Source organism: Seriola aureovittata, chromosome 9, assembly GCF_021018895.1.
Source record: "Seriola aureovittata isolate HTS-2021-v1 ecotype China chromosome 9, ASM2101889v1, whole genome shotgun sequence".
Lineage (NCBI taxonomy): Eukaryota > Metazoa > Chordata > Actinopteri > Carangiformes > Carangidae > Seriola > Seriola aureovittata.
Genome location: NC_079372.1, coordinates 13,177,026 through 13,192,868, shown reverse-complemented (window position 1 = coordinate 13,192,868; position 15,843 = coordinate 13,177,026). Strand labels below are relative to the sequence as shown.

Genomic DNA, 15,843 nt, shown 5'->3' with positions numbered 1-15,843 from the left:
AAAAGTCATAAAACCATCATAGTATAATAAGGATTAAAAGTTCATAAAAAACCTCATAGTATAGTAAGGCATAACAAGGACATAGTATAGTAAGCATAAAAAGTCATACAAAAGATATAGTATATTAAGGCATAAAAAGTTAAAAAAAGACATAGTAGAGTAATGCATAAAAAGGCATAAAAACGTCATAGTATAGCAAGTCATAAAAAGTCATGAAAATTTCATACTATAGTAAGCATAAAAAGTCATAAAAATATCATAGTATAGTAAGGCATAAGAAGTCATAAAAACGTCATAGTTTTGTAAGGCATAAAAACAACATAGGATAAGAAGGCATAAAAAGTCATAAAAATGACATAGTATAGTTAGGCATGAAAAACATAAAACGTCATAGTATAGTAAGGATTAAAAATTCCAAAAAACGTCATAGTATAGTGAGGCATAAAAAGTCATAAAAACGACATAGTATAGTAAGGCATACAAAGTCAAAAAAAGACATATGGCATAAAAAGTCATACAAAAGACATTGTGTATTAAGGCATAGAAGGGACATAGTATAGTAAAGCATAAAAAGTCATAAAACGTCATAGAACATTAAGGCATATAAAGGACATAGTATAGCAAGGCATAAAAAGTAAAAAAAAAAACATAGTATACTATTGCATTAAAAGGCATAAAAATGTCATAGTATAGTAAGTCATAAGAAATCATTAAAAGGTCATAGTATTGTAAGGATTAAAAACGACGTAGTCCTAAAAACGCATGAAAAAGTCTTAAAAACGTCATAGTATAGTAAGGCAAAAAAAGTCACAAAAATGTCATACTGTAGTTAGCCCTAAAATGTCATAAAACGTCATAGTACAATAAGGCATAAAAACAACATAGTATAAGAAGGCATAAAAAGTCATTAAATGACATAGAATAGTGAGGCATAAAATGTCATAAAAACGTTGTAATATATTAAGGCATAAAAAGTCACAAAACGACATAGTATAGTGAGGCATAAAAAGTCATAAAAATGTTATAGTATACTAACGCATAAAAAGCATAAAAACGACATAGTATAGTAAAGCATAAAAAGCATAAGACATCATAGTAAAATACGGATTAAAAATTCATAAAAAACGTCATAGTATAGTAAGGCATAAAATGTCATAAAAACGTCATAGTATAGTCAGGTACAAAAAGTCATAAAATATCATAGTATAGTCAGGCTTAAAAACGACATAGTATAGCTAGGCTTAAATAGTCATAAAAACGTCATAGTATAGTAAGGCATAAAAAGGACATAGTATAGTCAGGCATAAAACGTCATAAAAACGTCATAGTATAGTCAGGTACAAAAAGTCATAAAAACATCATAGTATAGTCAGGCATAAAAAGTAAAAAAAAGACATATTATAGTATGGCATAAAAAGTCATACAAAAGATATAGTATATTAAGGCATAGAAGGGATATAGTATAGTAAAGCATAAAAAGTCATAAAACATTATAGAACATTAAGGCATAAAAAGGACATAGTATAGCAAGGCATAAAAAGTAAAAAAAAAGACATAGTATAATATGGTATAAAAACACATAAAAATGTCATAGTATAATAAGGCATAAAAACAATATAATATATTGAGGCATAAAAAGACATAGTAGAGTATTGCATAAAAAGGCATAAAAACGCCATAGTATAGTATGTCATAAAAAGTCATAAAAATGTCATGGTATAGTAAGGCATAAAAAGTCATAAAACATCATAGTATAGTAATGCATAACAAGGACATAGTATAGTAAGGCATAAAAACGTCGTAGTATAGTAAGGCATGAAAAGTCATAAAAACGACATAGTATTGTGAGGCATAAACAGTCAAAAAAACGTTGTAGTATACTAAGGCATAAAACCCATAAAAATGGCATAGTATAGTAAGGCATAAAAAAACATAAAACGTCATAATATAGTCAGGCATAAAAAAAACATAGTATACTAAGGCATAAAAAGTAATAAATATGTCATTGTATAGTAAGGCAGAAAAAATAATAAAAACGTCATAGTATAGTAAGGCATAAAAACGTCATAAAAACGGCATAGTATAGTAAGGCAAAAAAAGTCATAAAACATCATAGTATAGTCAGACTTAAAAACGCCATAGTATAGTAAGGCTTAAAAAGTCATAAAAATGTCATAGTATAGTAAGGCATAAAAAGGACATAGTATAGTAAGGCATAAAAAGTCATGAAAACATGATGGTATACTAAGGCATAAAAATTCACAAAAAAGTCAGAGTATAGTAAGACATTAAAAAAATTCCTTGTATAGTAAGGCATAAAAACATCGATTCCAATAAATTCAAATCAAATTTTATTCATCAACCACATTCAGAAAAAGCAAAAATCTGAACAAAGTGCTTTACAAATTCTGGAAAACATAAACAATTCAGAGAAACAACAATAAACAGACAATTAAAACAACATGACAAAAACAAGCACGCAGATTGACGTCATAGTATAGTCAGGTATAAAAAGAAAATATTATAGTAAGGCATAAAAAGTAAAAAAAAGACATAGTATAGTGAGGCATAAAATGTCATAAAAATGTCGCAGTATAGTGAGGCATAAAAAGTCATAAAAATGTTATAGTGTATATTCAGGCATAAAAACATTGTATAGTACAGCTTAAAAGCGAAATAGTATAGTAAAGCTTAAAAAAGTCATGGTATATTAAGGCATAAAAAGGCATAAAAATGTCATTGAATAGTATGACTTGAAAGCGAAATAGTATAGTAAGGCTTAAAAAGTCATAAAACATCATTGTATAGTAAGGCATAACAAGGACATTGTATAGTAAAGCATAAAAAGTCATCAAAACGTCATTATATAGTTAGGCAAAAAAGTAATATAACGCCATATTATAGTCAGGCATAAAAAGTATTTAAAATATCATAATTTAGTGAGGCATAAAAAGGACATAGTATAGTAAGGCATGAAAAGTCATAAAAACGACATATTATGGTGAGGCATAAAAAGTCATTAAAATGTCATAATTCAGTAAGGAATAAAAAGGACATAGTACAGTAAGGCACAGAAAGTCATTAAAACGTCATAGTATAATAATTCATAAAAAGTTATAAAAATTTCATAGTATAGTAAGGCATATAAAGGACATAGTATAGAAGACATAAAAAAACATCATAGTATAGTAAGGCATAAAAATGACATAGTAAAGTAACGCATAAAAAGTCATAAAATCGTCATAATATAGTATGGCTTAAAATTGACATAGGATAGTAAGGCATAGAGCCATAAAAATGAAATAATATAGTAGGGCATAAAAAGTCGTAAAAACATCATAGTATAGTAAGGCATAAAAATGACAGTATAGAAAGGCATAAAAACTCATAAAATGTCATAGTACATTAAGGCATAAAAAAGTCAGAGTATAAAACATCAATTCAAATAAATTTCAAATCAGTTCAAAGTAGTTAGACATGAAAATGACATAGTATAGTAAGACATAAAAAGGACATATTATAGTGAGGCATAAAAAGACATAAAAACGTCATAGCAGAGTAAGGAAAAAAAATGTCACTCTATAGTAAAACATAAAAAAGTCAGAGTATAAAACATCAATTCAAATAAATTCAAATCAAATTTCATTCATAAACAACGTTCAGAAACTAGCAAACAGCTGACCAAAGTGCTTTACAATTTCTGGAAAACATAAACAACTCAGAGAAACAACAATAAACAGACAATTAAAACAGCATGACAAAAACAAGCAAGCAGACTGAAATGAGGGACACAATTTTTCTTGGTTTAAATGCTAATGAGTATAAAAATGTTTTTAACTGCATAGTAAGGTAGGCATAAAAAGTTATAGAATAGTAAAGCATAAAAGGTCATAGCACAGTGAGTCATATAAAAGTCACAGAATAGTAAGTCATTATGGTCGCCAATATCCTAATGTGCATGTCCTTGGATTGTGAGAGGAAGCCTCAGTACCCATGCAGGCACAGAGATTACATGCAAACTCTGCACCAAAAGGCCCCAGGCTTGGGTTTCGAACCCAGAACCTTCTCTGTGTGAGGCAACAGTTCGAACCGCCGCTTCACTGTGGCGCCCCATCACAAACTCATAGGGCATAAAAAGTTATAGTATAGTAAGGCATAAAATTTTCATTGTATAGTAAGGCATAAAAAGTGATAATATAGTAAGGAATAAAAATGTCATAGTAAGGCAATTGTCACCAATTAACCTAATATCCATGTATTTGGACACCCCAGAGTACCCTGAAAGAACCCATGCAGGCAGAGGGGAGAACATGCAAACTCCACACAGAGATGGCACCAGCTGGGAGTTCGAACCCAGAACCTTCTCACTGTGGCACAACACTTCTAATCACTTTAACACTGTGCTGCCCCACAACAAATACATAGTATAGGAAGGGCATAAAAACGTCATAGTATAGTTAGGCATAAAAGAAGTCATAGTATAGTAAAGCATAAAGCATTTTTCTCCACAGAAATTAAACTTACAGTAACATACTTTATATCCACCGTTTTATGTTTACTCCTTCTAGCAACCTTAATATAAGCCTACAGAGACAGATAGAAGCCAGCGTTAGCTTTCTAGTTAACGCTAGCTAACATGGTTAAATAACATCAGTTGACATTTTTCTGGTGATGTTAGGCAGCACTGTGATACTCTCATATGACATGAGCCTGCAGATAGCTCCTGCCTTTTCAATCAAAATGCTAGCACGCCTACATTGGAATGATCAAATATAATTTCATTTTAAACATAGTGTAAACGAGTTCACTCAAATATTGGTAGGGACAATATTGTCCTCCCAAAATATGCAAACCTACGCCCTTGCCTTAGCCGATGATGTGGGCCTGGGCAGGGTCAGGGACAGGAACAGGTGCAATGGGCACAGCAGCATTTTTCTTGATGAAAAAAAACATCAATAGCTCCCATCATTTTGAATTACTGGTATGTTTTAAGGGTTTGATGTGAGTTGTAGTTGTAGTACAAACAGCCTAGAGTGCACATACACCATACTCTATGTTCACAGCTATACTGCTACCTGCTAAATCTGCTCCGGTTGGCAGTGTCCCCTCTCTCTCTCTCTCTCTCTCTCTCTCTCTCTCTCTCTCTCTCTCCCTCTCCCTCTCCCTCTAGGCAACAACTTATGTCTACTTAGCTATTCCTTTAGTTTCCACACATCTGTGCATGTGTGTAATGCATGCAATATCATAACTGATCTAAGAACGATAGAAGCTGAGACAAGGACGTCTTGACAAGCACACTTTGGCTATCGCTAGTCACCCGTCATAGATCCCAGGATTATTTCTCAATGCGTATGCACAAACCCGCCAAAATAAGGCTGCTATACTCTCTGCTTGACAAACTTCAGCCTTTATCAATGGGACACGGTCACACCCATGAAAAAAATGACAGAAAATGGCTAGTCAAGCTATCTTTCAGAGACAATACCCTGTTGCCACCACAAATTGGCAGTAAATTATATAATGCATGCACACAGGCATCAGATCCTTATGGGACAGAGAGCTGTTCTGAGATCAGAAACTGTATTGGATCTACTTAGTAGATGACCATGATAAAACAGAATCAGGGTGAAGGCTTTAAAGATTCCATTTTACTTATATAAACCCTTGATTTATTTATCTTCTCTTTATTTTTTACGATATTGTATGCATGGCAATGTATTGACTTTAGTTTGTTGTACAGAAAATCATCGATCCATCTGTTCACCCATTCCTCCATCCATTCCTTGAGCAACTTCCCTCATGTAATAAATGATTCAATAAGATTTGGATCCTTGTGTAGTAATATGCACAGCAGCTAGAGGCTCATCCAGTTGTCCTTAGATTATTATTGCTTTACGAGGTGTACTATCACCTCGTAAGGCAATAATAATCCAGTCTTTTTTCAGGTCATTTGTCATATGTGCACTTTACCCTATTAATTAGTGCAAGTACTAATGTAAAACAATGAGTACAGTAAAGATGTCAACTATTTATCAAGTGCCTGACAAAGCTCAATGTCAGGTAGGTTCACGGATGTTACATAGGACAGTAGAATAAATTTACAAAATCTTCAGATGATAACATTTGGTGTTTTACAAGCAAAGATTTTTCTGTTTTCATTTTTAATTTCCACTGGTGGTTAGTGTGACTGTGACTAGACTGTGAATTAGGTGTTCTTCAAAAAATAAAACTAAATTACAATAAAACTTTATGGTTTTTTTAACATAGGACGCTGTTATTTCAACATGTGTGAGTTCGTCAGATCTCAGGTGAAGTTCATAATGTCACCCTGTTTATAAATGTAGAAAATTATTATAATAGTATACTGTGTATTGTAGTATATTTAATATGTCAGGGTAATGGAAAGAGGCCCAGAACTCAGTGCTTTAGTAATGATTACTTTTCTCTGTTTAATGCAGAGGAGGTAAGGTATTTACTTGTTTTAGGAAAAGAACAAAATCTGCCCTCTTACAAGTAGAGCATACACACTCTTTAATTAATTTAACACCAAATACACTCATGAAATTGTAAATCCTGAATGTTTTTTCCTCACTGTTGATAACCACAGCTTGTGGAATGTAAAATGATGTGCGAGCTTTTAGGGCCAGTCACAGCATTTGCAGCTATCTCGAAAGACTAAATTAGCTGGACAGTTTAGGATCCAGGTGATGCCATTTGTACAACTGTAAAAAGAACCTGGAGCATCAGGTTTTGCATAAACACCACCAGTCTTTGTAGCACAGAAGTTGTTGTCTGGGATTTTGGGTGAAATTGTAGGTCTGAATTGAACCGTTGTGTGAGGCTGGTCTTTGGTCACAGACAGAGTCACTTGAGTTGGAGGAGCTTCTGCAGTGGGAAGCAGAGGAAGATCTGGAGAAATAACAGTAAGTTACTGTATTACTAGTCAGTAGAATCAAAATGAACAAATGAATTCATTCTTGGTGCATATATAATATTCTAGTCCTTTTCTTTTCCATTTACCTGCAGCCAAAAGAGAGCGAAGATAGCTGATGAGGGGGTAGTTTCCTTGTCCACAGAACTGTCCATTAAAGTCATCCAGATCCAAAGCCCAGACAAAGGCTCCTCCAAATCTGTTGTCCTTCAGATAACGGACCTGAATGAATAATGATAGAAACAGTTTGACAGCAATGTTTGCACTTAAAAATTGTCTTTAACCTAACCTTAAACAATTTTTTATAGAAACACGTGGCTGACCTTAGTCTCAAAACTTTCTTTGTTGTCATATCCAACCCACTCGTTTTTTTTGATGGCATAGGGAACTTTTTGGTCTTCAATCAAATGGATACTGGCCCCTTGAAGAAAAGTGCAAATCTGAAAAGAGGGTTCAATTCTGAATATTTGCTAATACTAATACAACATAGTCTGAGAGTTCAGGTCAATAAATAGCTGCCAGATTCACCTCATAATAGGACCAGAAGCCAGCCTCCCTTGTAAAAACACCAGCTTCTGCGGAACCACTGGCTGGTGCGCCAACCTGACTGGATTGAGTAGACAGTCGAAATGTTCGTCCGTATGTAGCAAAGCCCATATTTAGTTTTTCTACAGGCGTTCCCTTGTCCCACCAATACCTCATGGCATAGTCCTGAAATTAAAATAAAAGAGACAGAATGAAGTTTCCATCCAAATTTAGCACAAATCTTTACTGTATTGCCAGAAGATCTTCAAATTAATGTGTGTTCTCATCCATGATTGTTATGTGCATATTAGGAGTTGGGTTTTTTGAGATTAACAGTTGGTGGAATTCATTCGCAAGTACTATTAAACCATTGCAGAAGGAGAAGCCATAACAAAATGACAGGCTAGTTAAAAGAGTCCCAGTCAAACCTCAAACCTCAAACAATGGAAAAAACAATGTAGAAATTGTGATGGAAAAATTATGTTGATTGACATTGTTTGATTTCTGTATTGATTTGAAGAACAGTACTGTCTCCTCATTGCTCTGCACAGGTCTGGTGTTATTGCTGTAAACTTCAGTGGATGTTCAAATCATATGCTTCATGCATGTCATGATTATTTCGCTTATATTAAGTATGTTTCCATTTTGCAGTTATCAATACACCAACTTTTCAACGTTAGCCAAGAGTAAAAACATTTTTGCAATGTTACAATGTTTTTATGGATATATAGAAAATGTGCATAAAAATAGATGGATGGAAACCCACTTACTGAGAAAGAAACAGAAAATTTGGATTAAAGGAGAGTAAAGTATATTTTTAGATTCATGATGGAGAAAAAAAAGAAAATCCCTGTACTCACAGTATTTAAGTAAACATGATCCCCGGTGTCTTGGGATCCTTTGTATAAGGGGCTATGATGTCCTGTCACACTCTCCCAGGTGCCATGAAAGTCATATGTCATCACATTAATAAAATCCAGGTACCTGATAAAATGCAAATGAGATCAAGTTCATCAAAATATGTTGACAGGATAATCATGAGGAAAATGTGGGGAGTAACGTGTGGGTGTACTTTGCCATCTCTGCAATTTCATAACCAGCATCAATGGTTGCTTTCCCAGCAGCCACAGCAGCAGAGATAATCAATCTGGTCTTGCCAGTTGCTGTTCCCTCAGCCTTGTAGGCCTCTAGGATTTCCTATAGATAGATAGATAGATAGATAGTAAATATGTATGTTAAACATCAGCTGAACATCAGAACAGTTATTGTGGTTCTGACCTTGCATAACTCTGTGAATCTCTGCCTGTCCTCTAGAGGACTTCCTCTCGCCGCAGGGTATTCCCAGTCCAGGTCCAATCCATCAAAACCATATTTTCTCAGCAGTGCGATAGAGGACTGGATAAATGTATTTCTGTTGGCTTGTGTTGACACCATTGTTGTAAATCTGTGCAGCATTTTGGAGAAAGATAGATGTTCTCAAGAGGACATAAACACAGTATATTGATCTTTATCAGTTGTTTTGTATTAAATATCTCACTTTTGTGTACCAAAGTTCCAGCCTCCAACTGCCAACAGCGTTTTAAGATTTGGATTCCTATGGGAATATTCAAATTTAGTTGGCAGCAAGGATTATTTTGCATAACATTTTACAAGAGTTAATGTCAGAAGATTTTGCACTGACCTCTGTTTGAGTCCATTAAATGACTTGTAGAGTTCCTCATCATTCCATTCTATGGTTACCAACTCATTTGCTTCATTAATACCAGAAAAGGCATAGATCAGGTGGGTACAAAGGTTTGGGTCAATATTTGAAGGCATAAACTTCCCATCCCCAGGTCTGTATTGGGACCAGTTAGAGAAATAACACACCAGTCTGGAGCCCGAGACTAAACACAGAAGACAGATATTGTTTTCATTAATCTTTGAGAATAACGATTGACTATATACTAGAACTACTTGCTACTAAGACTATTCAATGTCAACGGTTGATAGTGTATAATTTATTAACTCACCCAAACTGCCAAGGGAAAGACAGAAACCTTTTAAAGTTGCAGATTTAGTCAGTAAATGTTACGTAAAAAGAAGAAATCAATTCAAGAAAACTATTTCATAGCTTTTCATTGTGCCTTACCTGCAATTAGAAGTAGCTTGCACATGGTGACTGTGCTTGGATGAGCTCTTGCAGAGTCAAAAACAGAGCACAGAATAGCTCTCTTTGGCTGATGAAAAACAAACACACCATGAAAATCATTAACAGGGAACAATTTGCATCATCCAAAGTTCAGGACACAAAGCTGTTGCTTCATCTAGATAAGTCAAATAACAGAAGTTTTGACCCCACAAAGAAAACCTAAATTTAAGAATGTGTTTTATGGCACAAAGTATTTACACCTTAGTCAAAGTTGTATTAATCCTCCAAGTGCAGAAACTGTAGGATTTCAACAGAGTGCAGTGTAGCAATCATCCTGTGAGTGATGCTTAAAATATATTCAATCCTTCATTCATCGTTCATTTAAAATGGTGTATTGGTGTATATGTCCATGAGAATTCGCAGTCCAGAAATGCAAATCAAGATTTATGGTAATTTAGAAACAGTATTACTGTTTGTCCACCAGAGAGATCTGACAGGTTGATTATTCAACTGTAAAATGTCCAGATTTGAATGAATGTTGGTCACAATTCTTTATGTTTATTTAAAAAAATACCATTGGCTGATATTTTATTTAAGGTAAACACAAGAAACTTGTGCTACAGAAAATGGACCAGACTCAGTGAATAGCTCCCTAAGCTTAACATTTCCTATGATAACTATTACTTTAGCTATACAGACTAATGAGCAGTGATAACTAACATGTCTTTGGGGTCATCAGGTGGGAACCTCCTTTCACCAGTGTTTCGCCTAGTTGGTCCCACGACACCTCCAGGAGGCTAAACAGTGATCACTGGCTTCCCAGAGTCACTCCCCTAATGCCAGCCATCACTGCTCCTCACACCACGACTATTTTCTTTATCTTGCCTATGCTACCACAAACCACACCATCATCAACTCTGACAAAACACACTAGCAGATTCAGCAAACAAACTCCCCTAAACAGTTGGAGAAAGTGGCGGCCATTTTGAATGAGGGAGGTAGAGTCAAGGAGAGATGCCTTTTTGAACTAAACTCTCCCCCGCTGGATTAGGCTGTGCTCTACCTCCCCCTACTCCCCCACTCTCCAAGACAATGAGGGAAGTAGAGTCAGGGAGAGGTGCCTTTTTGGGCTAGCTCTCCCCCGCCGGATTAGGCTGTGCTCCCCCCCCCCCCCCCCCACTCTCCAACACCACACCATTCAACTCACCTAAAACAAATAAACTCACCTAAACAGCCAGAGACACTACAAACCAATTCAAACAATACAAGCAAACAATACAGGCCACCTCACCTGGACTAACCGCATGGTCTCATTTCTTCCTTGCTTCCCCTAAGAGTCTGTCTATCCTAAGTGCTCCCCCTGCTGGGCCCCCAGCTATCATTACTTCTCATCCAAATCCACTGACTGGATCTTGCTGCCTCATCTGACATGTCCTTTACTAATTTCCTCACACTCTGTCCACTTGGTCCTAACTCCCTTACCAAAGATACAACAGACCTTGGTACAAATCCGCTACATCCTACTTCCACTGGACAAATCCTAACTTTCCATCCTTGCTGCTCTGCTTCTGCCCCTAACTCTACATACTTGAGCTTTTTCCTTTCATATTCATATTCCTTTCTTCAACTAAGGCCTCCCACGGAACAGTCAGCTCTATGAAATATATTTTCATTCTACTCCTAGACCACAAGACTATGTCAGGCCTTAGCTTTGTACTGGCTATTTCCTGGGGAACAACAAGCTTTCCTCCTAAATCTACCTGCATTTCCCAATCACAAGCACCCTCTAAGCTGCCTTGCCTCCTTGTTGTCTTACCAACTTTCTCTCCCTCTTGAACAAACTTGATTGCAACTCTCTTTATTTTAGGCCCTCGTAAATTTGCCTGCCTCCGTGACTCTTCAATTCCTGCATCTAAGCTTTTTAAAACCTGGTTATGTCGCCACGTATACCGGCCTTGCGACAGACTAACCTTACACCCTGACAGAATGTGCTTTAAAGTTGCAGTACCTGAACACAATGAACATAGTGGGTCTCCATTTACCCAGAGTTTTAGGTTCTGGGGAGTTGGCAATACATCATAAGTTGCCCCTATCAAAAATCTAATGCTACTTTCCTCCATACTCCACAGTTCTTTCCAGCTAAGCTTTTTCTTGTCTACACCTTCCCAATTCACCTACTGTCCCTGCTTAGCCTGGGCCACTGCCTTTGCACCCCTTAATATTTCCTCCTGTCTACGAACCTGCTCCACAACTAGCTTTCTCTTCTCCTTGGGACCTGCTCTAGTCCACACCGGTTTGCTTGGGCCGAGCCCCAAGCCTCACCGGCCTATTTGGACATTACCCACAATCTCTGTATGCCTGAGCGTTGCTTCCGCCTCCTGCACTGCGATTCTTGGATTCCATTTTCTCCCCTTGATTGGGTTTGGAACCACCTTATTGACTACCACATCTTTACTCCCAGATAACAGGAGCTCTGTCCTAACCTTGGTACATTTAAACTCCTCCACTAGACTAGTAACTGGGAGCTGAAGTATGCCTTTCCCATACAGTGCCACCGTGCTTAAACATCTAGGAACACCTAGCCACTTCCTAATGTAGGAGCTAACTAAGCTTTCCATTTTTTCTGCAGGAGATAATGGAATCTCATATACAGACAGTGGCCACATCAGCCTGGGAAATAACCCAAACTGCAGACACCACAGTTTCAACTTTCCTGGAAGCCCTGATTTATCTATTCTATCCAGTCCCTCAGCAACATCCTTCCGAAACTGCACTACCTGTTCTCCGTCATTCAAGTCTGCCTTGTACCACCTACCTAGACTCTTTACTGATTTTTCCCTAATTATTGGAATTTCCTCTTCGTCTATTACAAACTACTTATTGAGATACTTCTAGACTTACTAGGCTTGATTTTCATACTAGCCCACTTTAAGTTTTTATTAAGTCTCTCAAGTACTCTTTTCATACATGGCACCGTTGTAGTTATCAACGTCATGTCATCCATGTAGGCCCTAAATGGTGTAAGGCGCATCCCATCCTGCCGCCTCTCTCCACCTACAACCCACTTAGAAGCTCTAATGATTACCTCCATCGCCATTGTGAATGCCAATGGAGAAATCGTGCACCCTGCCATAATGCCTATTTCTAGCCTCTGCCATCCTGTTGTAAAGCCTGCTGTGCTTAAGCATAGCCTAATATCTTGGAAATACAATTTTGCTAAATTAACCACTACTCCAGGCACTCTAAAATAATCAAATGCCTCCCAAATAAGGCTATGTGGCACTGAACCAAACGCATTTGCTAAATCCAAAAATATGACATGCAAGTCTCTTTTCTCTGTCTTGGCTGCCTGAATCTGATGCCAAATCATGCAAGTGTGCTCTAAACACCCTGCGAAACCTGGTATTCCTGCTTTCTGTACTGCAGTATCTATTAAGCTATTCCTTTCTAAATAACTAGTTAATCTCCATGCGACTACACTAAAGAAGATCTTCCCCTCTACATTTAGGAGAGAGATCATTTGAAACTGACTCAGGTCTGAGGATTCCTTCTCCTTTGGAATAAAAACACCTCCTGCCCTACGCCATGCTCTGGGAATAACCTGTTTCTCCCAAACTATTCTTAATTGCCTCCACAAAAACTTTAGGATATCAGGTGCGCTTTTATAAACCTGGTAGGGGACTCCATTTGGCCCTGGGGCCGAAGAAGCCTTTGCACGCCTGACTACATCTGACATCCATTTCATGATCTATCTTTCCTACTGGAGGCATGTCAGGTGGAAGGCCTATTACTCTATTCTGCTCAAAATCTGAATACGTGATTCTTAGATATTTTTCTACTTCTAGTTTTGTTGCCTTTAGCTGCCCTCCCTTTTCCTGGTTAAACAATCCTTTAACAAACTTGAAAGGGTCCCTATAAAACGCTGTCCTTACATACTCTTTATTCTTTCTCTTTTTCCTAAGATATTCAGCCCTTCTAAGTACTGCTAGTCTGCCTCTCAAATCTTCTTGGAACACATTGATTCCCCCCTCTCTTCCTCTGTTGCCCTTTTCCACTGCTTTCTTAATTGTCTTCTTTCCTTAACTAATTTCTCCATTTCCCTTTGCCGTCTAGACTTAACTAACTGTGCTCTTTCAACCCTCTTTCTGTCTTGCACCCCAAATCTTTCTGCACCATAGGTGTAAATTATATCCCCCATCTTCTCTAGTCTATCGCTTGCATTTCCTCCTAGTCTTCTTAAAATTGCTGACAAATCTCTATTGACTGACTCCCATTCTTTCTTGCTATTTGCCCTCGGTCATTTTACTCTAGTTTTCTGCTCCATATTTCTCTCTCTGACTGGCCTATTCACCTCAGTCTCAGCTGCTATTTTATTTAATCTGTGTTAGGCCAAAAGTCAGTGTATCTTGTGTAGGTAAATATCAGTAAGGTTAAATTGTAAATAGGCATTCTAAATGTATGGTGGTAGTGTTTAGGGTCCCTTTACTATGTTATGTTTTGGTAGAGACTGTGGGTAGTTATGCCAGGTGGGAAAGCAGGGTAGTGTGTCAGAGATTAATTTTCTAATGTTCCCAGAAATTTACTGTGGCACAGAGATAAGACGGCTGTGCTACTTTGGACTTTAGATAGACCTGACATATCTTCAGTGCATGTTCTGGGTCAGTGCCCTGCAAAAAAATGAATTGTCCTCTGCCAAACCTCAAGACAGACAGATGCATAAAAGCCTACGATTTGTCTCAGTATATATAGTATACTGTAGTAGGAACTTGACTTATTTTTTTACAAGCCTGGGAGCGCATTCATTCAGTGTTATATTTTACTGTCTTTTTGTGAGGTGATCATTTTGTGTTTCATGTCAGACTCATGTAAAAAATGTGCAATTAATAAAATGTAGAAAGTGTCCACAGAACTGTCCAGCAAAATCATCCAGATGAAGAGTTCCCCCAAATTTATCATCTTTTCTATCCTTTTAATCCTCTGGGATCATTTGGTAGGTCCTTACCCCCAGGTTTTCAGTTTTGATTTGTATCCTAGTGGTTTGGATGTCCAAGACTCTGGGTGACAACTGTAATCTTGGAAACAAAAATCTATTATGTACCCAACATGTACTAGAGATTTCATCATTTTTGCAAGGCAGGTAACAAAAACTAGTCGAATCATGAATACACTGCAGTATAGTATTTGGAAATTAAATCTCACATGTGCAAAAAAAAAAAAAAAGTTGACTCAACTGATCAGATTAAAAAAGACTCATCACCTGAGGTGATATTTGCCAAAACATAAAGTTTTAAGTTAGATTGCCACCTTCTGCTCATTCTAAGGTATTGTAAACAGCATGTGCTGAGTGTGCAGCTGCATTGAAATCAAAGATCCTGAATACGTTAATTATTTCTGTGATTTCTATGGTCTGCCTGTTATCAAAGCCAACCCACTCACTGCCTTTAATGGCATAGGGCACCATTTGCTCATTGATCCAGTAGAGACTGCTTCCATGGAGGAAAGTGCACATCTGTAGACATGGAAGAAAAGGATACTAAAAGAATCCTTAACAAGATTTGTGTTGTCTTAGTTTGAAACATTTCTCTATTTATGTTTCACTCATACCATTAAAACATGTTGTAAATTCAGGTTTGTAATGTTTAAACAATGTCTCAGTGTTGTTCTTGTGTTGGTCGCTCACTGACCTCTTAGTAGGACCAAAACCCAGCGTCACTGGTGCTGAGCGCAGGTGCTTTTTTGTGTCTCAGCAGCTTCTTTTTCAAGTGAGTAATTCCTAAAGGCAAGGACATACAGTATTTGAGGAAAATCACATGAGATTCATTGCCGTTATATATTCACCAATCACTAGGAACACCATACTTATATCTGGGTATTCTATTGTTGGGATTTCGTTTGACATAGTTGCATCATCACAATCATTTCCAAACTGACCTGGCTGAGCATTCTGAACCTCATCTTGTCTTCTGGTGGGCTTCTTCATGCTCCAGGATACTCCCAATCCAGGTCCAGCCCATTAAAACCATATAGACTTAAGACTCTGCATGATTATTTCCTCCCTTGGAGAGAAAAAAAAGTGGCTTTCCAGTGTGCTCTGGCACCATTACACCTGTCTGGGAGGCTCTCTGTGTTTCCTTTTGGATAAAGCTTATGGTTAGGGCTCTCTTCTCCGTTGGCAGAAAAGAGAACAAGTATATTTTCCAGTCACTTGTAAATGGTTAAAAAAATAACTTTAAGATTTATATTCAAAGAATAATAA

At 36.9% G+C, this 15,843-nt stretch overlaps 1 protein-coding gene across 1 annotated transcript; it reads right to left on the bottom strand.

The window, feature by feature from the left end:
• Positions 1-6,514: 6,514 nt before the first annotated feature.
• On the bottom strand, positions 6,515-9,672 carry LOC130175344 (chitotriosidase-1-like). Its single transcript, XM_056385785.1, has 11 exons — positions 9,588-9,672; positions 9,469-9,495; positions 9,138-9,342; positions 8,994-9,050; positions 8,735-8,900; positions 8,529-8,653; positions 8,317-8,440; positions 7,460-7,642; positions 7,255-7,371; positions 7,021-7,153; positions 6,515-6,909 (listed from the first exon to the last, which is right to left on the bottom strand). The coding sequence occupies exons 1-11, from the start codon at positions 9,610-9,612 to the stop codon at positions 6,638-6,640; spliced, it is 1,434 nt and encodes a 477-aa protein (XP_056241760.1). The 5' UTR covers positions 9,613-9,672; the 3' UTR covers positions 6,515-6,637.
• Positions 9,673-15,843: the final 6,171 nt, after the last annotated feature.